General features: G+C 40.7%; 2 protein-coding genes across 5 annotated transcripts in view; one reads left to right on the forward strand and one right to left on the reverse strand.

The window, feature by feature from the left end:
* The window catches only part of zyg11 (zyg-11 family member, cell cycle regulator), a 38,414-nt gene extending 36,383 nt beyond the window's left edge, over window positions 1-2,031 (reverse strand). The window contains exons 1-2 of one of the 2 annotated variants that reach the window (XM_059984221.1): window positions 1,903-2,031; window positions 1,535-1,688 (exon numbers count right to left, since the gene is read on the reverse strand). In XM_059984221.1, coding sequence (XP_059840204.1) covers window positions 1,535-1,537 — 3 coding nt within the window. In that variant the 5' untranslated portion in view covers window positions 1,538-1,688; window positions 1,903-2,031. Of the gene's footprint in view, window positions 1-1,534; window positions 1,825-1,902 lie in introns of those variants that run through there. The other variant, XM_059984220.1, reaches the window with a different exon arrangement.
* Window positions 2,032-2,111: 80 nt separating this feature from the next.
* Window positions 2,112-25,989, forward strand: part of LOC132401897 (cytochrome c oxidase assembly factor 7) — a 29,560-nt gene continuing 5,682 nt past the window's right edge. The window contains exons 1-6 of one of the 3 annotated variants that reach the window (XR_009514741.1): window positions 2,112-2,244; window positions 4,880-5,020; window positions 6,241-6,303; window positions 18,330-18,426; window positions 20,371-20,677; window positions 22,700-22,827. Coding sequence is in view for 2 of the 3 variants with exons in the window: in XM_059984231.1 (XP_059840214.1) it covers window positions 2,139-2,244; window positions 4,880-5,020; window positions 6,241-6,689 (696 nt within the window). In the remaining variant the exon portion in view is untranslated. Of the gene's footprint in view, window positions 2,245-4,879; window positions 5,021-6,240; window positions 6,785-18,329; window positions 18,427-20,370; window positions 20,864-22,699; window positions 22,828-25,989 lie in introns of those variants that run through there. The other 2 variants (XM_059984233.1, XM_059984231.1) reach the window with 2 other exon arrangements.

Below are 25,989 nucleotides of genomic sequence, written 5' to 3' on the forward strand. Positions count from 1 at the left end.
TTCATTATCTCATCCAAACCCTGGGACTCCTCTTTAGCACTATGGCCTGCATGTGAAATACAGCAGCTCAAGGTGGTGGGTGGATCACCACCTTCAAGGGCAACTGAGGACAAGTAAAATTTCACTGGCTTTGTCACTGCATAGCACTCCATAGAAGAGAAATTTTGAGGGAGGAAAAGCAATCACAAATTATTCCCATGATTCTTTTTTTGTGATTTGAACTTTTAGTTCATTCCTGCTTAATTTCTAAACCTTCCTCATTGTTTACACATGTGCACTACAAAATATAGCAATGCAAGAAAATTGAATATTTTTGAAAAATTAAAATAAAAATAAAAAAGTAACTTGTAAGAAATACAAAAGTTAAAGCAATCAAGAGGTGCGTTCCCATTGATTTCACACGTTTAGAACACACATTGTGTTTAAGAAGCGATAACTTGGCTAAAGTTGTATTTTCCCACCAAACCAACAACATTAAATAAGTGTGAAGATATTCAAACATTTTTCCCTCGTCAGTTGACAAAAAAAGTAAAACATTCCATGGAAATTGATAGCAATCCATCCATCATTCATTGCTTCTACCTTCAGTAGTACATCTGTGATATATACAGCCTACCAGCACAATCTTCAATATTCATCAAGACTTCTTGACACCACTTTCCAAACCCATAGCCGTTACCAACTTGAAGAGGAGGAAATAAGCACGTGAACCTTCAAATTATATACTTCACTGACTTTGAAATACATCATCACTCCTCCTATAATCACTGGTAATAACTCCCAGAAGTTCCTACGAAACAGCTGTGGGAATCCCCTCACCAGAAAGGTTGTCACAGTGGAAAGAGGATTCCTCTTCATTACCTTCTGAAGACAAAATGCGCCTGCTGTACTAAAGTCCAAACTATGAAATAGATGATAATGGTCGTCTCTGTCCAACGCTGTTACTGGTAAGAAAGAAACCGCCCTCTTCAATCTAGCTGTTACAAACAGCATTCACGCCACAAATTGAGCGTTCTATCAAAGTTAAGATATAGATACTTTAACTGCAAAACATGGCAACATTTAACAAGTCGAGACCAGACTAAGCCCTCAACGCGACCAGCTGCCCAAAGCTAGACGTTTACTGATACACCCGACCAAAATACTAAAATCTGCGGCAATAAAAACTTTTCAACGATATTAACTTTCCAATTATAAACAATTAGCCCATTCTTCCATTGAGTTAACATATTGCCTTGAACCATCATAAAGAAGTGGATCTAAAGGAGATTATTATTCACATAATCGCTGTTTTACACACGGGGAAAATGTGTTTTATCACTAATTGGCCGAAGTAGTGGCTAAAGTAACGCACTGGCCTTAGGTCACCGAACTGCATCGATGAACTGACCGCAGCCATACGCAAATGAAGGAGGCCGTGTTCCGTAGGAGGCCGGTGGGAGTTGGCGCCTGGCCCTCCCGGCCCTGCCCGGGGCCCCGGTGTCTCGCGAACGCCCGCGACGGTTGGGCGTAAACCGACACAACGTTCGCTTACCATCGCGGCAGGCGGCGGACTAACGGCGCTTCCGAGCCAACGCAAGCAAGAACATGACCGGCAGACAAACAAGGGCAAGGATCTGGTCACACAAGGAAGGATGCCTGACAAAACCAGGCCATTTTGCAGCTCAGGAACATTAAGTGACTTCTCCCTGCGAATGCAAAAGGATTTTTGTTCATCTCAGACACATTCCCTGTAAACAATTCTGGTGATCTGCCACCCTGAAACCATTTCCGGGGTGACGGACCAGGCCGGTCCCAGGCCCGCCCAGCCCACCCGGTCCTGCATGCCCATTGGTCATACCCCGCGCCGCCGCGTTCCGCCATTGGGTGGCTCCCCTTCTTCCCGCCTTCCCCTTTGTTTACCACAGAAGTCAATCAAAGTCAGGCCGCCGCTCCTGGCTGCGTCCCCGGCCCTCGCCTGGCCCAGGAGAGGGCGGTGCACCCGGGGGAGCGGTGCCCGCGTTTCCGCACGCCCTGCACGGCAATGTCGGGACAGGAAGTGTAGGCCGGAGGTTTGCCAACGTTAAAGGTCAGAAAGGCGGCGCCTGTGCCTCTCGTCTCGGAGCGAGGCGTCGTCCTGGAGTTTCTCCACGGTGGCGATGTCGGGTCTCGTTAATTTCCTGGATGAAACGGAGGTGAAGGAGTACCTGGACAATCTAGGCGTCGAATATAGTTACCAGTGTCGCAAGGAGAAGGACCCGGAAGGTAGAGCTCCTTGTAAATTCAACATACGCACGATGGGCAGTATTTCATGCTCATTCCTAATTACTTCCAAGTAGTTAGTGGAAAGCCCACAGCCACTTCGATTGATGTAATTCTTGTGATGGAAATGCCACAACTTTGCAGATTGATAGGGAGATATGGAGTACTGACCAGTCCTGGCGTTTATGTCCCGTGTCCGTATGGTGTGTGATTTTGATTTGTTGGATGTGCCTTCTGCATCTGCTCTCCCAGGTAGTGGATCCTACCTTTCTAGATGGCAGTACGTTTGGCTGGTGGTGCAGTTGTGTTTTGTATGTAATGTCGATCTTTACCACGAAGATGGAAGTAATTCTCAGAGTGGTGGATGGGACGCAGTCAAAAAGGTTGATTTGAAATTTTAAAAGGTGGGACTTTAAGCATCTAGGTAAGTTTGGAGTATTCCATTGTGTTCCGGCTGTATCCCTTGTAGATGGTATAAATATTTACAAGAAACAGGAACAATCATCTATTGTAACTTGTAGCTTACTTTGGTGGCCTTAGGGTATATACCTGACCCTGTTAAGTTTCTTGCCAACAGTAATCCCTATATAGTTGCCCATTTCAGCTGTCAAAGGGATATTTGAGTGGTATGTGATTAGTTTGTGTCTCAGTACTGTTCAGGTTTTGCTGCAGGGACTTATTTGTTACCCGAAGAATGGTGAAGATGATTGCAAAACATAGTTGAAGATGATTACACGAGTGAATTTTCAGATGCTGGAAATAAATAAAAACACAAAATGCTGGCAGAACTCAGCAGGCCAGATAGCATCTATGGGAGGAGGTAGTGATGACATTTTAGGCCGAAACCCTTCATCAGGAGCCCGAAAATCATCAGGAGTTCTGCCAGCATTTTGTGTTTTTATTGAAGATGATTAGTCCATTTGCCCTGAGGAATCCCACTGGGCTATCCTGGGACTGAGATGAATGGTATCTATCAATCATCATTATCCCCATTTTGTATTAAATTGGCTGCATTGACATTGGACAATTTTCCAATTAATTCTCACTGATTTAATTTTACTGAATCTCCATGAATACAGCAGTGATGTCAAGGTCAATTTTGTGTGGTCCTGGTTGGTATCAAGGAGAGATTGTTCATGAACTAGTGGCTTACTGCTGAGTTGTGTTTTGCATGTTTGGGTGTATAACTAACTCAATTACATTTAAGACAGTACAGTGACATAACAGTGGTACCCTTATTGAGTTCATCTGGAGCTTGTGTGTAGTTTTGGTCTTCTGAGAAACATGTTCATACAATGGAGAAGCGCAATAAAGGTTACCGAACTAATTCCTGGAATGGCAAGACTGATATGAGGAGGGATTGGGCAAAGTATTTGTTAACTCACTGGTGGAAGAATGGGAGGGGATCTGATAGAAACGTAAGCCTTTAAACAGCACTAGACAAATTAAATAAAAGGAGGATGTTCCCAATGGCTGGAGAGTTCACAACCAGTGGTCACAGATTTGGGTTCAGAGTTACACCATTTAGAACTGAGATCAAGGGATTTCTTCACCCAGAGGATGGTGAACTCACGGAATTCTCTTCCTTAAAAGGTGGGTAGTCTGTGACCTCATATGTTAAAGAAGGAAGTAGATGTGTTCCTTCGTGCTTTAAAAAATGAGTATTGTGCAGAAAATATGGGAACAAGGTAAATGAAATGGATGATTGGCCACAATTGGATAGGAGACCAGATCCAAAGGGATTCCTATTCCTACTTTTTTGTTTCTCGAAACTCCATAGCTTGGGTTTGATCGTGATTATTAAAAGCAGTTAATGGAGTTAGTAAGTTTCCCCTTTGACCAGGTAGGGTTAGGGTTTCTCATGTTTCCATCGTGGTTGGTAGGTGATTTGGAAGCTGTAAATTGGCCCTGGCACAGGTGATTTATTAAGGAATCATGATTTAGCAGATAGGCATTTGGTATTACAGAGAAATGTGGGATAAAGGGATTGATCAGGTTGCTGTAAGTTCAGCTGTGAGTTCACAGCTTCTGCTGTATAATAAGAGAGCAAATGTGATTTCTGTGGACATGACTTGCCTGAAATACTTTCAGCACTATCAAGCAGACATCAGTAGCTCTTCTGGAATAACCTAGGCAGAGATTGGAGGCTGATCACATGTATTCAAAACTTTGTTGTGACATTGAATCACCTTTGTGATATCCACACTTGTGTACAAAGGTTTGTGTGGGGAGGGTTCAGAAATTCAAGATGAAAAATGGAAATACTGTAGATAGTTGCAGGAACGTACCAAAAGGACTAAGGCCAATTGTTACCTGATTTAATTTCATGTTTCTGTGTAATCTGACAGAAGTCAGTTCATAGAATGGTGCCAGCAGAGTACTGACTCTGGACTGGAACTTTGGGTGTTCAATGTGATTTTTTAGGTTACTCAAACTTTTGAGGTTGGCCCTGAGAGTTCTTTGATATGTCATTAAATTCAATCTATACTTCACTGTATTTTATTACGCAAGTTATTTCATTTCTTGGTTTCAGCTTCATTTAATAGCTGAAACACTGATTAGGCAGCTAAACTATACTATATGGATAATCATCTAGTTAGATATCAGATAAATTATCTTAATATTTCCTACTTGGCAGGATGTCAACGACTTGCTGATTACTTGGAAGGAATTAAGAAGAATTATGAGGCAGCTGCTAAGATATTGCAGCATAATTGCGAGGAAAACAATCATGGAGAAAGCTGCTACAAGCTTGGTTCTTACTATGTGACTGGAAAAGGTACAAGTTATCTTTTGGCCTTTTGGAGTATGTTTGATTACACTCTTTGCTATCAGAGTCAATGTTGACAGGTCTCTAATAACTGAGGAGATTTCCAAGAGATCTAGAAGAGCTGATGAGATAGTCATGGGAAATGAAATGTAGATGTTATGGGTGGGAGGTTGCTATATGGAGCTAAAAGCTAGGTGCAGTTGATAGGTAAAAGCTAGGTGCTAGGTAACCTTGTGTACTTCAGTTTGAGCAGGTTCTTGGTTTTTGTACAATCCAGGGGATTAGACTGCACTAATTTAACTGCAGACTTACCTACACTAACACAAGAACCAAGTAGAGCATTCTCTGATCATATTTATAACATCGAATACCAAGTCACCAAGCTGATTTGATATGGGTAGCATTAAATAGCATTGCAAAAATAATCAAACTTGAACCTACACTGGCCATTCTTTTCAGTTTCTGAAATAATGCCCCTTACTTCCAAACGACTGTACCCTTTAAATAGCCATCTGAACCAACTTCTTACAACTGAAAGAGCTCCAATCTGGCATAAATTCACAGTTAATAGTCTGATATAGTACTTGCAATGCCACATACTTTTTGAAAAATCTTGTCCCAGTTTGCTTGCAGTACGTAGTATTTTAGTTAACTCCATAGATCTAACAATGCAGAACAAAGAAGTTAATTGAAGTGTTATTAATTAAACCTATTAAATATTGAAAGGCCTAGATACTGTGGAGGTGGAGATGATTTTCCAGGAGTTCAGAACCAGAGGGCGGAGCCTCAGAATACAAGGACATCCCTTTAGAGCAGAGATGAGGAGGAATTTCTTTAGCTAGAGAATGGTGAATCTGTGGAATTCAGTGCCACAGATGGCTCTGGAGGCAAATCATTGATAGGTTGATTGGTTCTTGATTAGGAAGGGTGTCAAAAGTTATGGGAAGAAAGCAGGAGAATAGGGTTGAGAGGAAAAATAAATCAGCCATGATCAAATGTTGGAGCAGACTCAATGGGGCAAATGGCCTAATCCTGCTCCTGTTGTCTTATGGTCTTCTAGGTGGGTTAATATGTCCTGATCACATTGATAATGATTGTGACTGAGTAACTGCACAAAGGTACCAGTTGAAGCATTACTAATGTTTTCTGTTTATAGAGGAATGTATTGATAAGCAATTGAAGAGGATTGTTTTTGACATAACTAAATATTTGATTATGTTTTTAAACAGGTGGATTACAACAAAATCTGAAGGCTGCATATGAATGCTTTGTTAAATCATGTGAAAAAGGTGGTAAGAAGTCAGTAGATGCCTGTCATAATACTGCATTGTTGGCTCACGATGGACGAATATTTGATAATAAACCAGATTCTGTGAAAGCCAGGGATTACTATACAAGGGCCTGCAATGGGAACTTTGCAGCTAGCTGTTTTAATTTAAGTACTTTGTATATCCAGGGAGCTCCAGGTGTGACCAAGGATATGGCCCAGGCCCTGAAATACTCTCTTAAAGCATGTGACCTGGGTCACATCTGGGCTTGTGCAAACACCAGTCGAATGTACAAATTAGGAGAGGGTACGTCCAAAGACAATGAAAAGGCAGAACTTTTCAAAAACAGAGCACAGTATTTGCATAGGGAGCAAAAGGAATTTTCACAACAGTTAAAGTTTGGGCAATGATTTTAAATTCTTGTGTAAACTTTTTTTTTACTTTACTGGAACACATTCTTCAAATAAAAAATGTGAATGAACAAAGCAGAATTGGACTTACCTGTGATGTATTTCTCTGAAACTTTCTGGCATTGAATGGCATTATTCACACCTGAAGAGTGGAGGTCTGTTTGGGTATAAAACTAACACTGGACCTAGAGCTGAGTTTTTTTGATGACCTGATGCAGAGTCCTGAGGAATGTGGTCAGAGAGCTGGACGGTCGAGGAAAGGGCTGATGCTCAGTTCAGTGCTCTACTTCAGCAGCTTTCAATGAGTATTGCCTTTGGGTTAAGGAGGCACCTTAACTCCTTAAGGAGCAAGATGTGGGAAGGTGGAAAGGAATGCCTAAGAAATAGCTACCCTAAGGTGTTTCTTTTAAAAAATAAAGTTTAAAGGTGGATGCATATCTAAATTGTCCATTTTTTAAAAAAAAAATCAAGCCTCAGGAAAGCTCTCTTAAGATTGAAGCTACATGGTAGGTATGTAAAGAGAAGTCCCATGATTTCTGCAAGTGGGGATTAAAGAAGCCAAAACAAATGTTAATCTCATGGTACTGCTGCAGCAACATCCTTTGCTCCTGCCAGGTTTACAAAGTCACTCTCAGCTCCATGCTGACAAATATAGTACTATGTAAATGTTTTAGGCACACTCGCTATATATATGTGCCTGAGACTTTTTGCACAGTACTGAATTTCCCTCAACTTCACCTCTCTGCCTCAGTGCTTGAAGCTCCATACCCAGGATTTGATACACATAACAATACCCAGCAACAAATCCCGATTTCAAAGAATTATGTTACTTGAAGCTTCAGATTTGCTGCAAGGCATGCTATGCTCGGTTTTCCATTAGGGTCCTCCTTACATCTGATGAGCTAACATGTCTAACTCCCAGTCACATCTTTGTTTAAAGAGAGAGCTTTCCTGAGGCTTGATTTTTTTTTTAAAAAATGGACAATTTAGATATGCATCCACCTTTAAACTTTATTTTTTAAAAGAAACACCTTAGGGTAGCTATTTCTTAGGCATTCCTTTCCACCTTCCCACATCTTGCTCCTAGAGGCATCCATTCGTGATCCCAACCCCCCACTTTAATGCTCCTACCTCCAGGTTCGAAACACACTGCTACCATTTCCTTCGACCTTGGTCTCCTAGAATCCTCCCCAGAGGACAGAGTTAGCAGTGGACAGGCCTTTGAATGCTTTGGTCTTCAAAGGCTGTGTTAATTGTTCATTGAGCTTTGCAACCAAACTCTTGCTGCAGCAGTACCATGAGATTAACATTTGTTTTGGCTTCTTTAATCCCCACTTGCAGAAATCATGGGACTTCTCTTTACATACCTACCATGTAGCTTCAATCTTAAGTGCTGTTCCAATAATTACAGGAAACTGCTCCATCCCTTCAGTCTGTACCTTGGAAAGGTGTTAGAACTATCATGTTATCAATGTTATTTTTATTGTGATGGTCTATGCTTAACTAAAGGGAGGATGGACCTTCTTATAGTCAGATCTAGTCCTACCTATTGAATAGAAAGGAACTGGAATATATGAACATTACCTTAATAAGCCGTGGGTGGTTTCTCAGTCTATAGTTGCTTTGGTTGCTCTGAAATCCCATTTTGAAGATTTCCTTCCTTCTGTGATGACCAGTTTTCCGACTGTTGAATTGCTGATAAAGCTGACACTGTTCAGTTATTGTAGTTCTTGGCCTGTTGGTGCTCTCGTGGAAAGGAAGAAAGCATTGCAATTTTATCATGATGCTGCTGAAACTTTTGTAATCAGAAGGATATGTGAATGGTGCTACTGTTAAAACATAAACTTGGCAGCCACTTTATTCGGTACACCTCATTAATGCAAACATCTAATCAGCCAATCATGTGACAGCAACTCAATGCATGCAGATGTAATCAAGGGGTTCACTTGCTGTCCAGGCCAAATACCAGAATAGGGGAAAAAATTATGATCCAAGTATCTTTGACTGAGGAATAGAGCATAGAACAGTACAGAAGAGGGGCAGGTCCTGTGGCCAAGCCAAGCAAATTAGTAAACTTAGTTTCTTCTGCCTGCACAACATTAATATCCTAACTATTTTCCTCACATTCGTATGACTATCTAAACATCTATTAAAAGTCCCTGAAGTATATGCCTCTTCCACTGACTCAGGCAGCACATTCCAGGCACCCAGTGCAGCCCCTCCTTGTTACTTTACATGACAGCATTGATAGCTTTGTGGCAAAGTTTGCAGATGATACAGAAATAGGTGGAGGGGCAGGTAGTTTTGAGGAAGTACAGAGGCTACAAAAAGACTTAGACAGATTAAGGGGATGGGCAAAGTATTGGCAGATGGAATACAGTGCCAGGAAATGTAAGGTCATGCACTTTGGTAGAAGAAATGAAAGGGTAGGCTATTCTCTAAATGGAGAGAAAATAAGGTGCAAAGGGACTTGGGAGTTCTTGTGCAGGATTCCCTAAAGGTTAATATGCAGGTTGAGTCTGTGGTGAGGAAGGCATATGCAGTGTTAGCATTCATTTCAAGAGGACTGGAATATAAAAGCAAGGATGTAATGTTGAGGCTTTATAAAGCACTGGTGAGACCTCTCTTGGAATATTGTGAGCAGTTTTGGGCCCCTTAGCTAAAAAAGGACGTACTCATATTGGAGAGGGTTCAAAGGAGGCTCATGAAAATGATTCTGGGATTGACAGGCTTGTCATGTGAGGAGCATTTGATCCCTACGAGCCTCTACTCACTGGAATTCAGAAGAATGAGGGGTGAAACATCAAATGGTGGAAAACCTTGACAGAGTGCATGTGAAGAGGATGATTCATGTGGTGGGGTGGTGGGGGGCCCAAGACCAGAGGACACAGCCTCAGAATAGAGGGGTGTCCTTTTAGAACAGAGATGAGGAGGAATTTCTTTAGCCAGAAAGTAGTGAATATGTGGAATTTGTTGCCACAGAAGGATGTGGAGGCCAAGTTTTTGGGTATATTTAAGGCAGAGGTTGATAGATACTTGATTAGTCAGGACATAATTAGGCAGGAGATTGGGGCAGAGAGGAAAATGGATCAGCCATGATGAAATGGTGGGGCAGACTCCATTGGCAAAATGGCCTAATTCTGCTCTTATATCTTACAGTCTTCTCTTGTTAGGCTGTTGACATATTAACGTAAGAAGATCTCTTGGATGTACCTTACAAATTCTGCCACATCTGAACCTCTTGCAGTGAGAAGGTCCCAGTTTATATCAGAGGAGTTGTAGTCCCCGGCAACAAAAAAAACCATCTGTTTTTACACCTTCCATCTGTCTGCGTATTTGTCGCTCCATGCTCCAGGGGCATTGGGAGGAGTGGTTCCAGTGCAATCCCTTCAGAGTGATTTCACCCCTCCTATTATCAGTGTCTACCCATATAGACTCTGTAGACAAGCCCACTGTTTTGTCCTGAGTGCAGTTGTGATATTGACCCTGATTAGTGGTGTGACTCCCCCACCTCTTAAACCACCCCTGCTATCTTTTTTAAAAGATCAAAAACCTGGGACATTAAGCACCCATTCCTGTCTCTCTCAACCAAGTCCCTGTAATGACTGCCACATCATAGTTCCACATACTGATCCATGCTCCAACTTCATTCCCTTTACCCACAATACCCCTCCAGTTAAAATACACACACTTCAAACGATCAGTACCATCCTATCTATTACTTTGCTCCTGTCTGTTTTTACTGACCCTGACATCCATCTTCCTTTCCATCCCTCCATTTTGCAACCTGCTGCTCTGGCTCGCATCCCTCTACCTACTGAGGTTTAAACCTACTGAGTCACAATTAGTAATGCTTTTATTCAGGTTTTGGAATTACAACTTCAACATTTTTTAGAAATACTACTTCAAACAAAACTGAGCATTTATTTTGCATTGCAAGGCAACATGTTATTTCATTTAACTGATGAAATTCTTTCATATTCTAAAGAATATTGTAATCTTGTATCTGAACAGTACCTGCTTAAGTTACAGCTTCAGTTCAGACTTTGAAGGTCCAGCTAACATTTCATATCATTTGCTGTTAGTAAGTAATATGAAGCATGTGCAAGAAAATTGCTGTTTGCTGACTACATGACCTCACAATACCTGGTCAGCCAATATTTAACTAGTTATGCCATCCTTTCAATGTATGTTGTATTTCGAGAAAATACACAAATTTTGTGGCAGTTTTAACCAAAGGTGGGAAAAAACTGAAAATGGTCTAAATATTGGAAACAGAAACTGTTAACTTTTACTTTTATTCACGTGATGACAAGTTGTAACAGCACTCCAACAAGTCAAATGGTGGGGAATAGGGATACCTGGGGCAAAACAAAACCAGAAAGATCAGGGTTAGCAGTAGAATCTAAATGACCAAGGGAATGATGGTACAAGGAAAATTAAAGTGGCGGTGGGGTGAGTAAAGAAACAATGATTTTGAAGAACTTCTCAGGTTTTTGTAGTGAAGACTGAATACATGAATAGTGAAGTCCATTTTTTGTATTTAAAAAATTGGAAGGTCAGTGATTTGTTTGATAAAATAGTAAAATGAAAAACATCTGTTCAATATTGTATGGATTTTGAAGGTCAGGAGACAGAATAATTCCCATGATAAGGGAGGTTCATATCAAAGATGGCTTCCTTAAACAGTTTTTTTTAATTGGAAGATAACACTTGGAAAACAGATTGCTGATATATCTCTGCCATAGAATGTGAAAAGATACCATGTTATACATAGAAACAATAGATAAATGAAACCTCTTTTTCTGGAAGTCACGGGCTACATACGGTCTGTCGCCTATTTTAATATTTATTCTAGATCACTGGTGATTCATAAAATCAAACAGGAATCATTCACCCTGCTATTGAGGCCATGCCTTTTTCTTGCTACTACCATCAGGCCAAAGGTACAGAAACTTCAGGTCCCATAGCAGCAGGTGCAGTTGTTACCCTACAGTAAATCAGGTTCCTGAACACTTTCAAGGACTCTTTAAAACTCATGTTCTTAGTATTTTTTTTTAATTTGCACAGTTTGTCGTCTTTTGCATGTTGGTTGTTTGCAGTCTGTTTCCCTGTAGTTTTTCTAAAATTGTATTGCATTTATTTTTTCCTGCAAGAAAATGAATCTCAAGGTAACATTTTAATTTGATAAGTTTACTTTGAACCATTGATCCATTTTTGCATATGCTAGCTCTGAGAAAACTAGCCAACTATTTCCTTTTAATAATTTTTTTAAGTATCAATTTTTTTTTCAGTTGAGTTTGATTCCACTATCATTTCAGGTGGTTTTAAGAATTTAATGCAATTTTTTTTAAATTCTCTGATCAGGTTTTTTTTTGTCAAAGTCGATGTGTTCTCTCAGCAGGAAGAATTTTTCTATCACTGTTGCTCATAATTTTGTGTATTAAATCTTTCCTTAACCTTGTCCATAAAAGCAATCAGTGGAAAAGATGTCTTATGTTTAGATATTTAATATAGGAGGAGATCTTTTCGTCTTGAAATAATAACACTAAACACATTACACATATGTAGATTATATTAATAATTTTCACAAACCTAATTTCACCTCCACATTCCTCATCTTTATTTCCAATCGAAATATAACAGTCCAAATTTTAATTTACATAATTTCACATGAATTTCTTGTGTGTCTATATTTAGGCAGATGGTCTGGGTCTTGTAGCTTTGTTCCTTCTCGATTTCCCCCGCTATCCTCTCCCCAGTCCTGGCCTTTCTGCTTTAATCTTCATTCCCACCCTAAATTCTATGGAATCCATAAAAGTTTTCAGCAAATAGATGACAACAAAACACGTCTCTGGGCCAGATTGGATGTCTGTGAATTTGTAGCAGTCCTATGTCAGTTTGGATTCCATCTCCAGCTCTCTGCAATACCTAACATATCACATCTCTTGATCTTTCATAGAAAGCTTTGGTGCATGCTTTATCTTTTCAGGAACACAGGACAGCTTGACAGCAAGCTTCCAGATGGACAGAGGCCTCTAGATTTTAAGTACTCCCATAAACTTGCTTTTTACTCAGAAGAATTAATACAGAGGTCCAGCTGCATGGGTCAGACTTGTGAAAGCCTCCCCACTTTTAGATTCAATCTTGGTGGGTTTGAAGGTTCTTGAATAAACTTGCTGATACCCAAACACTACAATACTACAATACCCAAATACTACAACCTGATTCTCAAAGCCCAGAACACTGCATAAATGTTCCCTCTGGTCACTTCAAGTGCCTCTGCAGATGTTCAGCAGCCTTCCAACTGGAAAAATCTCACAGGAAGAAATACTGAGTCAATTAACTCAGAACCTGCACACCCAGGATGATTTCAAAAAAATATTAAACGAGGAACTACGTTACTACAGTTACCTGATATCATCCACAAATAAGTTTCAGGTTTCTAACAAAGCAGTACTGCACGGATACAGGCCCTTCAACCCAATGAATCCATGCCAATCATGGTGCCCACCCAGTTAGTTCCAATTTCTTGTATTCAGCCCATATTCCTCCTCAGTCCCACCCTCCATGTAACTGTGCAAGTGCTTCTTAAATGAGACTGTAGTACATACCTCAACCATTTCTAGCACTGGTTCCATACACTTACCATCCTCTGCATGAAAAAGTTGCCCCTCAGTTCCCTTTTAAATCTTTCCCCTCTCACCTTGTATCTAGACCAGGCATGGGCAAACTACGGCCCGCAGGCCATATGCGACCCGTTAAGCTTTTTAATCCGGACCGCAGAACTTGATGAAATTATATTAATAAACCTTGTTAACGTTTTCTCCCCGCAATTCTGGCGTTTTCCCAATAGATGACACACTCTATATACATTGACCTTTGTTGAGGTGCAGCGTATTACTCCACATTTGTGCTTTACTTTGTGACCTTGTGGCGACCCATTTCCTGGCACATCCGAACCGGCTCACAATTAGCCAGCGTTCCGGCTAAGAGAGATAGCCTGCGGGGATTTGCGAGCACAGAGCTCTGCATACCCGCGCGCTCTCCCTGCTTTGTCATTGTGCGGGTCGTTGTTGAGTTTTGGCACGGGGGACAATTGAATAAGAAGGAGCAGGACAAGTAGACCTGCATCTCCTACCGTTTTTGAAATAAAGACAGTCAGGAGGAGAGTGATGATGATAATATCTTGAAGGATAACAGAATTTTCAGTGCTTTAAAATAATAACTGTTACTATTAAAAAAAGCTGTATTTTATTCATTTAATTTTCAGTGTTTTAAAAGTCATTTCAATAAATAGCTAAATACCATGGGACTTCAAAGACAGATATTTTGTTGTAATGCATTTGTTCATTTTCAATTGAAATTAAAGCACATGTTTTCTACATATCCCATGATATTTTATTTTCTCTTATGAGGTGTATTACCAAAACACTCCATCCATCTGCTCCTGGTCCGGCCCCCCTGTCAAATTTTAGAACCCTTTGTGGCCCTCAAGTCAAAAAGTTTGCCCACCCCTGATCTAGACTATTCCCCTTAAGTTCTGGGATCCCCTACCCTGGAGAAAAGATTATTACCATCCACCCCATCATTCCTATAAGAGCATCCCTCGTTCTCCCACATTCCAAGGAATAAAGACCTAGGTTGGCAAACCTTTCCCAATAAGTGAGTCCCTCAAGTCCTGGGAACATCCTACTAAATCTCTACACTCTTTCCGGTCGAACATCATCTTTCCTATAATAGTGACAAAAACTGTACACAGTGCTCCATGAACAACCTCACCAACAACTTGTGCAAGGGCAACATGATGTCAAACCACTTTACTCTGTGCCTGACAGCTGCTGTATTTTTAATATTTCAGTATTATTGCAAATATATTGTTTGATTAAACATTCTTTGTAGATTATATAATTCATTACTATTATATGTAAAAGCACGTGAATGGTATACGTCATTATGCCACTACGTCATGTGCATGCCTCACTAAGACACGCATCTTTCTATTAGTTTTATGTTTTGGATTTATGTTGGTGATGAGGAAGTATTAAATGAACCAGTCTACTACCTACCTGTTGAAGCACAGCGGGTCATTCAAGTTCAATAAAAGGCAGAAAACGGATGAATTCACAGGTTCATAAACAGTGAGTACCAGGTGATGATAATCATTTAAACAAAGAGCAGAAGTGGCTGGCTACATCCAAAAGATATGTAGATTACATAAAAAAAAGCTGGCTGATGTGAACTGAGCAGTATTTTTAAGCAAATAAAATAGCAAATGAGAGATGAGTACCAGTTTTGCCGAGTGTAATTGGTAGAAAAGCATACAATTTGCTTAGAAGTTTGATTCCTCCAACCAAACCAGCTGATATCATGAAAGTAATGCAGGACTATTTAGAACCAAAACCTTTGTTGACAGCAGAACACATTAGGTTTCATAAGTGAAATTGAAAGGAAGAGGAGTCCATTTCAGCAGACGTGGCAGAATTGAAGAGGTTGTCTGAGTATTGTCAGTTCAGTTTTGGGCTTAATGATGAACTGAAAGAGTTTATTTTGTGGAATCTTTAAAAAAAAATTCAAAAACAGCTCCTAACTAAAGCAGAACTCACGTTTAAAAGAGCAGGTGAAATCGCTCTATCAATAGAAACAGCAGACTAACACACAATTGAGTTGCATTCAGGAATGAAACTGAGCTGGAACAAACTTCCAACATCTAAACAGAAACCTGCCTGGCTAAACAAATTGTATTACGGTTATGGCAGGGGCTCACATATGCCAAACCAATGCAGATTTAAAGGCTAAATTTGCAGAAAATGCCGTAAAGAACGACACATACAAAGAACATGTTGAGCAGATATGTACAGGGAAGAGAAAAAGTTAAAACGTCAAGTTGTAGTTTCATAAAGAACACTAATCTGCATGCCATTAATGCAAAATCCAATAATGATGAGAGTGACTCGGGACTAAGTAACCTTGAGAGTTACAACATGAAAACTAACAAGAGACAAACAATGTGGCTTACACCAGAAGTGAACAGCAAATTAATTAAAATGGAATTGGACACTGGCTCGAATGTTTCGACCATTCTACAAGATGAGTTTGAATGGCATTTCAAAGATACTGAACTGAAGCCTGCAGATATCCAACTAAGAACTTATAGTGGAGAAAAGATAACTCCTGCGGCAATGACATTCGTAACAGTGAAATGCAATAACCAGCAAGCCGCATTGGCCATGTGGTAAAAACACTAGGGCCAGCATTTGGGGATGTGATTGGCTGAGACAACTACAACCTGATTGATCCTTGCGATAGAGTCAAATGAAAGTGAATTAAGAAAGGTACTGGATGGTGCCACAGCAGTGTTCAGGGATGGCATTGGAAAAGTCAAACATATCAAAGGTAAAATGGTGTTTAATGAAAAAGCCACACACAAGTCTTGCAAAGCCAGTCCAGTTCCTTATACAATCCATAGTCAATGAGCTAGATCACACGAAGGCTAAAGGAATTCTTTCCCAGGTCAAGTGGAGCCTATGGGCATTGCCAGTGATTCCAGTAGCCAAGACGGGTCTGTCGGAATCTGTACTGAAAGTAGATCAATAGCCTCTGCTCAGGATAGTGGATATTTTGCAAACCTTTCTGGAGGGAAATTCTTCCACAAAGTATACTTAGCTGAAGCCTACCTACAGTTGGAAGAAGAGTCCAAAGTGTTTCTCATCATAAAGAAAACTCAAAGGGATTTATCTCTTAGTTTGGAGTAGTATCTGGACCTGCACTCTGGTAGAAAGCTATGGACCAGGTGCAAGGATGTCCAGGCACTCAGTGTTATTTAGATGTCATCATTGTTACCAGTAAGGAAGCAAGGAACATCCCCAAAAATCTCAAGACCATTTTAAAAAGATTAGAAGATTACAGGCTCAGGACACAACACAAGTGTGAACTCTTTAAACCAAACATCACTTACTGTATGTCACACCATTGACACACAAGGATTACACATGTGTGCTGAGAAAATTTAAGCAGTGGTGAATGCCCCAAGGCCAATGGATGTATCGCAGCTGTGGTCCTTTATAGGATTTGTCAGTTATTATAACAGGTCCACCAGCATCCATTCCATGAAACATATCCCCTAATCTCCAGCTTCTATATCTGATGATGGAATCTGCCAGTGCATGCAGCTCTGATTTTATTACTGCAATAACCTGGCTTCCAAAAACATATGAAGGTGAGGATGCAAATTTGAATCAAATTTCATGCCTAAATAATTAGAAAAAAATTGCATTAAACTTTTAAATTCTTCTACAGGATTTAGATGTCATAGGTACATTCAGGATTTGTTGTTCATTCCTAATTGCTCTCAGTTGTGACAGGATTGGTTGACCATTTCGGAGAGTAGTTAAAAGTCACATTGGAAGCTACACAGGAGTGGGATGCCATTCTAATCGAAAATTTATAAAACAATCAGGTGGATTTGTTGTCACCGTTATTGACACTAACTTATTATTCTTTCTTATTTAATTGCAGGCATTGATGGTGATATCAGTACTTAAAATATTATTTTTTCCGTATTTCAAGCTCTTAAATTTAATGAAATTGGTATTTTAGTGATTTCCACATATGTTTGCAAGGATTTAACATGATACCCTTTTCCCAGTAGGTGGCAGCACTACATTAATGTCTGAAAATTGTGCACAGCTGCCTATAAAGATATTCTTTTCTAGCAGAAATCAAGAACCAAAGAGGCATCATCTTAAAATTATAGGAAATCTAATCGGAAGCAAAATAAAGTCAGGGGTGGGTGTGGAGAATTACAGAACAAATAAAGAAACTCTCACCCAAATAGTTTTAGATGAAGGCAAAACAAAGATGGATTGACCAGATAAACCACACTCCAACTGAATGGAGCAGGAGATACAATTCAGAGGATGGGTTATTCTTGTTCCTAATTTTGCCTTCTCATCCTTGGAGTCACATACATCCCATATATCAAAGATCTGGCATGAGGAAATTGAGTTAGAGCATCTCTACCAATGGAAAGCAAATGTCTTCCAATGAGATTGTATAATGCCTACCAGCTGGGTCAGGCTTTTCAGGTGTTCCCATTAATGCACTGAACCTAATGCATGGATGAACAGAAGGTCTTTATTTCATGAATACTCTGTAGAAATAACTCACTTTAAAATATATAACCATTGTCCACAGCACCGTCCATTAAGAAATCCAATGGAATATTGAGTTTTATGGCAAGGGGCATTGAAAATACAAGTCAACAAACAGCATAATAATGAAATCAAATCTGCTGCACTTAGAGACTCAGACTCCAGCATGCAGGCGGGGTCAGGTCCTCCTGCACCTCCTGACACACGTGTCAAAATGCACTTGGAAAATTCTGTTCTTTTTGTCAGAACAGATTCTCTTTAATACCCCATAGATGGCAGGGTGTCATGTGCGTCACTTTGTTCATAGTTAAACTAAGAGTTGTGGACAGAAAAATGATGATCGCCAATTCATAACATTCAAGTCAGAAGCTTGAAGTAAAGCTGTGCCTCATGTACAGTAGCTATTAGAAACTTGATCCTTTTAAGAGGAACTTGTCCTGAGGAAGGGTCTCAGCTCAAAATGTTAACTGTTTATTCCTCTCCATAGATGTTGCCGGACTTGCTGAGTTCCTCCAGCAATTTGTGTGTGTTACTCTGGAAACGAATATACCATCTGTAGAATGTGATTTAAATCCTCGCGCCATTTAAGTTCTCTTAATACACAAAAGTTGGATCTCAGAGAGCTCCTGGATATAAAATTGAATGTGCAAGATTACTAAATGAAACATAACCAATGAAACTGCAAGTTCTTCATTTTGATTATTACATTAAAAAAAGAAAACAGCCATTAACATCCAAACTTCAGCTTAGCCAGCAAGTTTTACACAGAAATACTCATTTTACCTTCACGCTGTGCATGTTTGGGATTCCTGCACAGGTCTGTGCAATCAGAGTTAGCTTCCTTACAGAACTTTATCCATGGACAAGTGTAGGTTTAATGGCAGATGAATCAAGTTAACCATACCAGAATATCTTGGCAGCATTCTCTCCTCAAAAGCAGATACTGGCTCAAAGATCGACCACCGCCTGTGTAGTGCCTATGCAAGATTAGGGAAAGGAGTCTTTGAAGACCATGAACTCCATCCAAGCAAGAGTTTTGGTCTACAGAGCAGTCATCATTCCTACATTACAAGGACAAGATTCTGTGAGCATGTTAGGGACACCCAGATGGGATGTTGCCTCCCAGGTGCCAGGGTCAGTGATGTATCATATTGGGTCCACGATGCTCTCAATGGGGAAGGTGAACAGCCAGGAGTCTTGGTAGACATTAGAACCAATGATATGGGTAGAAAAGTTGAGGAGGTCCTGAAGAGAGATTTTAGGGAGCTACTGTGGTAGAAAGCTGAAAAACAGGAGCTACGGAGTAGTAATCTCTGGATTTCTGCCTGTGCAACGTGCCAGTAAGGGCAAGAATGGGAGCATTTGGCAGTTATATGCATGGCTGAGGAACTGGTGCAGGGGACGGGTTCAGATTTATGGATCATAGGGATCTCTTCTGGAAAAGTTACGACTTGTACAAAAGGGACAGGGGGACCAATATCCTTGTGAGTAGGTTTGCTAGAGCTGTTCAGGGGGGTTTAAATTAATTTAACAGAGTGATAGTGCTGAGGAAGAGGCATTTGGTTTACAAACAGAGGCTATGTACAGTGAGACTGCCAGCAAGGACAGACTGACAATAGGGCAAAATTGCAGTCAACAGGATGAGTTGCAATGTAAAAGGCAGACGAAATCAAAAAGGGTGAATACAGGACTGAAGACCTACAAATTACAATACATACCAAAGGGGCAATGTTACAATAATCATGGGGGATTTCAATATTCAGATAGATAGGGAAAATCAATTTGGTGCTGGATTCCGGGGGGGGGGGGGGGTTCTAAAATGCCTGCAAGATGGCTTTTTAGAGCGGCTCATGGTTGAGCCCACTAGGGGATCAGCAATTATGGGTTGAGTGTTGTGTAATGAACTGGAATTGATTAAGGAGCTTACTTTAATGTAAAGGAATTCTTAAGGACAAGTGATCATAACATGATAGTGTTCAGCCTGCAATTCGAGGAGAAGCTAAAATCAGATGCATCAGTATTACAGTGGAGTAAAGGGAATTACAGAGGCATGAGAGAGGAGTTGGCCAGAACTGATTGGAAAAGAACACCGGCAGGGATGGCAGCAGAGCAGCAATGGCTGGAATTTCTGGGAGCATTTCAGAAGGGTATACATCCCAAAAAGGAAGTATTCTGAAGGCAGGATGACATAACCGTGGCTAACAAGAGAAGTCAAAGCCAACATAAAAGCCAAAGAAAGGGCATATAATAGAGCAAAAATTAGTGGGATTTAGAGGATTGGGAAGCTTTTAAATACCAGAAGGCAACTTAAAAAAAAAAGGAAAAACTTGGAATTTGAAAGTAAACAAGCCAATAATATTAAAGAGGATACCAAAAGCGCCTTTGAAGTGTGAAAAAGAGGCAAGAACGGATATTAGACTGCTGGAGATAGAGGCGGAGTTAAGATAGTGCTAAATGGTGACTCTTTTGCTTGCATCTTCAGAAACAGCTCTATTTCCATCTTTAATATCTTTATTTTTCCCTTTCAGGGTTCTTTAGGAGACCTGGACCTGGAGTTACACACTGACTTCGGTTCTTTGCGGGAATGGGATCTATTCTTGGGGTTTCAGGTCTGGCTGAAGTTCGGCACATTAAGGGGTCGGCCTGAGAGGTGGCCTATTGTTTGGAAGCCTAAGATCTTGGGGCCCTGAAGGCGGGTGGATTGAGGGTCGGTGTCACGACAGGAGACCCGTGTGTCATCGGGGAGGCCTTTCGGTGTAGGCCTGAAGGCCCAAGATCTTTGCAATCTTTGGGCACAGAGCTCGTAAAAAGCGACGAAACAGAGCTTTTAACATTGTAAGTCAGCGGGTTGTTAAGTCTTCTGCTTGCTGCAAAAATGGGGGACTCCTCCCTCTCCCTTATTAGGGAGAGAGAGGTCGAATGCCGGATGAATTGCAATAGTCTTTGGGGTAACTGCAAGGTCTGTGTCTTTGCTATCGCCTAGCTCACACTTGTGCTCAGTAGCGGGTGCAATTTTTGTTTTGCCGGTGGGGGGAGGGGGGATTGTTGCTCGCTGCTGCTGGAAGGGGGAGCTGGGGTGGGGTACTTTGAGGTTCTCACATTTAACTGTTATTCATTCTTTGGGGCACTTCTCTTTGTGGATGTTTTGCGAAGAAAAAGCATTTCAGGATGTATATTGTATACATTTCTCTGACATTAAATTGAACCTTTGAAAACAATGCTGGATAAGTAGTAATGGGGGACAAGGTTATGGTGGACAAACTCTAAGTATTTTGCATCAGTCTTCACTGTGGAAGGCACTAGCAGTACGCTGGAGGTGTGGGAGTGCGAGGGGGTAGAAGGGTGTGAAGTTGCCATTACTGTGAAGGTGATTAAGAAACTGAAAGGTCTGAAGTTAGATAAGTCACCTGGACCAGATGTTGTACATCCCAAAGTTCTGAAAGAGGTGGCTTGAAGAAATTGTGGAGGCATTAGTAATGATCTTTCAGGACTTTGGCATGGTTACTCTATAGAGCACTAGAACAAAGAATATGAAATTCAGGTGGGAAAAGATGAAAATTCATACTTAGTACCCTTTCATCTTTATAATTGCAAGATATTTCCTAGAATAGGGCTAAAAGACCCAAGTATTCTTTGAAAATTATAAATTAAAGGAGCTAATTAATAGTAAAAGAAAAATTCTTCGTCAGAAAACACTTTGATCAGAGTTGACTCAAGCGCTTAGAAGTAACATAGCAGATGAATGTTTTATGACAAAGGAAGCTAGAGAATAGTGATGAACATATCCACACTACAACAGAGGTGGTGCTGGTCATATTAAAGCACACAAATGTGGATTAACCTGAAGGTCTGACCAGGTGTATCGTAGGACATTGTGGGAAGCAACTGTAGGGGCCCTAGTAGAGGAATTTCCATCATCTGTAGCCACAGGTTAGGTCGTAGAAGAATAGAGAGTGGCTAAAGTGGTCCTTTTATTTAAGGACTGTGATGACAGGCCATAGAACTACACATCAGTGAGCTGAGCATCAGAGGTGGGAAAGTTACTGGAAGAGATTCTGAGCCAGGATCTACAAGCATTTCAAAAGAAAGTACTGATGGGGAGAATCAGCACGCCATTGTGCCTCGCATATTTAATTGTGATTTTGTTTTGAATGACTCTTACCAACCTTTACAGATGTACCATAGGAAGGATTCTTTTTGGATGCATCACAGCTTGGTTTGTCAACTATTCGTCCAAGATCACAAGAAATTGCTCAGACTCTGAATGCAACTCAGACTGTCACACAAACCAGCCTCATTACCTTGGACTGTATCCACACTTCCTGCTGCCCCGGAAACCTCCCAACATGATCAAACACCTCTCCCAACCCAGTCATTCTCTCAGCTCTCAGCCAGAACGTAAAAAAGCTTGAAAGCACATACCACCAGATTCAAAGACAGCTTCCATTGCATTATCAGATTTGGAATTGGCCTCTCATACACTAAAGATGAATTCTTAATTTCCAAATCTACCTCATTGTGGCGAGGTATTAGTTTACCTGCACAACACGTTCTCTATAGCTACAACACTTTATTCTGCATTGTGTTTTCTTTTTGCTATCTCAATGCACTTATGATTTGCCTGGAAGGCACACAGACAAAAGTTTTTTTTACACTGTAATTCTTTACACATGATAATAATAATACACTAAAAAAGTCTTACTTGCTATATAACTCTTAAAGGTAAATGCATTCCAGTGTAAATTACAGAGAACATTCATCAAATACTACAGATATAATTATTACCATGATGATCTTTCCATAAAATGTTTTGGTCATGTTTTAGTCGTAATACTTGTCATCCTGCCAATCACACAGGTGAATAGAATGCAACTTTGACAGAGTCCAGAACGTTAGGAATTTGGTCAGCATGGAAATATGCTAATAAGGTGGAAGTTTTATGTCTCAAGTACACGTGGTCATTCTTGTAACCTTCAAACATTAAGGTAAGTGTTGTTAAGTATGTACTAATTTGTAATTTTTTTTAAAGAAGAAAACTTACAGTTATCGAAAATAAATAGACATACTATTTTTTGTGTGGACACTGACCATCAAATATCAATCTACATTAATCCCATCCACCTCATCAAAATGTTTTGCCTCAAATCCCTCTAACCATATTCATTTTTACCCCTTAGCTGCAACTCAGTACAAAGGAAACAGTCAATATTAATGTCAACTTAGTTTTATCTCTCTCCATGGACACTAGCTGAGCTGCTGGATGTTTACAACACTGTTTTTGATTTCAGTTCCCTGCAACTGCTCTGATTTGTATTTCACAGCTTTTATATGTCCCTTTGTTTTTTTCTCTCTTTAAAATCGCTCATTAGTGGATCATCTCCATCTAGAAAACTTTGTTAGTAACAAGTCGCTGCAGCAATCCTGCCCAACTACCTCCTCCCTCATCAGGGAGAGTCATAAAGAGGCCAGCCACAGAAGCAGGTCCTTTGCCCACTGTGTATCAATCATCAGCCACTGATTTGTCTTTCCCTGATTCTACATTATGAACAGTGTACGATTAATCCACCACCCTTTCCCATGTCGGTCTCATCTTCCTTCACCCACTCCACAACTTAAAACTGACATAATTCCTCAGTTTTCCAGTTCTGGTAAAGGGTCCTCAATCTGAAATGTTTCGCTTTCTACACAGATACCTCCTGTTCTGGCCTCCTGAGGCACAGTTCAATTTGTATGAATATCACTTCTGTAGATAAGCACTTTTAAAATAATTTCCTTTAAGGTTAATTTTGATTTGATTTGAAGCATGCAGTAAAAATATCCATCTCCATCCCCAATTTGCCCTCGAAACAGCAAATGTCTGTGAATGCTAAGTTTTTGTTAATATTGGTGAGCATTTATTAGATCCATTTTGAAGGAAGTGTTAGATTTATCATTTATTGTTATTAAGATATCATTAACTCACAAATTTCCTCTTGTTTACATGGCACAGTTATGGAGTGTTGCATATGTGTTAACACTGGTTGTGAAAATAATTAGCAGTATTGGTATATTCAGGCGAGCGACAATCCTGTATTGAATTTAATACATAGATAACTTACTGTAATTTCACAAGTAATATCACACTAAAAAAACCCTGAAGAAAGCTTCTGTCTCTGGTGATTTTTGAGAAAGTGTTTAACTTGCCACTTATCTGCGTAGAGACGCACAGCTAAGGCCGTAGAATGAAATAATAACTCATCTTCAAAACTCAGTTTCCTGGTCAGTCAGGGCATCAGAGAGGGCAGGTGTATGGGGTTGAGTGAGATCTGGTATCAGCCACGATGGAATGGTGGAGTAGACTGGGCTGAATGGCCTAATTCCACTCCTATGTCTTATGGTCTTATGGTCTTAAACCATCACCCATGGACTGGAGAAGCATCTGAATGCCATAAACGGTAACGTTGGATTCCAACCCAAACAACTCCGATTGCCAATGCCTGGAAGTTAGGTCAGAATGGGGCTCATCAATGGCATCTTTGCGACACTGGGGTGAAACCATTATTAGCATAGGTGCAGCATAAACTCAGGCAGGAGCTGAAGGAGCTAAAGGCGAAGTTGAGATGCAGATAGGGAAAGCTGGTACAGACATGGAGAGAGCACGTGTAGAGGCTATATTAAGTGTGGCTCAAGGTGGATTGTGAAGTTGGGACTGCCTCCACAAAGGCAAAGTTGTATGAAGCCACAGCTGACTGAGATGGTGGTGGAGTCAGTCATACTTTGTTGTCACCTTACATATTTTGGCTTTAGGAATGCTCCAGCTCTACAAGGAGAAGCTGTCCACACCACATGGCCAGCATGCCTTTCATACAGTCCAGTCATTAACAATCAAGGTCTACATCAGCAATGACCCGCAACACCCTCTTCTGCAGATACACCACAGCAAGGACACGAGTCCTGAATTGCTATTGATGCCAAGCCCCTCTGCACAGACATGGACAGACTGAACTTCCACCCATCCCAGTCTCCAGGTGTCCTCATTCTGGAGTTCAGCTGTATTAGATTAGGCTTGGTATCTGGGTTATCGAGACCTAGTCACAGCGGGACTAAAAGTCCTCAACAATCAGTCAGCCAGTTGTCTGTCCTGGAAGGCAAGTTTTTGCGATGCTGTGGAAGGACTATGTCTCAAACCTCGCAAAGAGTTAGACCTTCTCTGTAAGTGGTTGGTGGGGAGAAACTGCAAAATGCAAGCAGAGTTCAGGCATTGCATGTTAATAATCCAGCCACTGGTTTACAAATACTGTGGCAGAGGCTAGGCAAATGTAATGGCTCTCCAGAGGCATTGAAAATATCTCTTCAGTAGAAATGTGAATTTTCCAAAGCTCTCACACAAAGAACCACAGAAGCTACAAGAGCTTTGGGACCTGCTGTTGGAACTGAAAGCCACCAAAAACGAGGGTTACCTACCAGGGCTGAGTTTCTTGGATATAGCAAGAGGAATAACCCCTATGGTAGAGAAACTACACAGCATATGCAAGAACAGTAGACAATGGAGTGGTTCAACTATAAAATGAAGCTACATGCCTCCTATCCGTCATTTTATTCTTTGTGGAATTCATCTGCTGCTACATAAAAATGTGAAATAACCCAGCTTTATGCTCTTAACTTCCAATAACATGTCATTCAAAGAGAGGTCTCCAGCAAAAGCATGGAAAATTAAAACCCCTATCAAGGGTCAACAAAACTGAAGTAGAAAACTATCATGAACCCCGATACACAATGCCCCGTCAGTAAGAAACCTTATCCTTTAAGGAGATGTAGAGAAACTGCTCACAGACCGAAGCCATTTTCTAAAAGAGCACTCAATATGTTTCAAATGTTGTGCTTCAACAACATACCAAGCAAAAGGCAGTATCACACACTGCACTGAGTGCAACAGTGACCAACACTTCATTCCGGGCTAGCACTTGGGCTACTGCTGGTTCTAGCACACCCACAGAAGAGCATGGCGGGAGCCAGCTGAGCATCCGTCAGGTGCAGCTACTTCCTCATGCACAGAGATATGCAAGAAAGGCTTCCAAGGCAAATCTTGCTCAAAAATACATCTAGCCAGTATCTACTTGAAAAGACATCCTGAAGAAAAATAAAAGGCATATGTGATATTGGTTGTC

This window comes from Hypanus sabinus, chromosome 11, assembly GCF_030144855.1.
Source record: "Hypanus sabinus isolate sHypSab1 chromosome 11, sHypSab1.hap1, whole genome shotgun sequence".
NCBI classification, from domain to species: domain Eukaryota; kingdom Metazoa; phylum Chordata; class Chondrichthyes; order Myliobatiformes; family Dasyatidae; genus Hypanus; species Hypanus sabinus.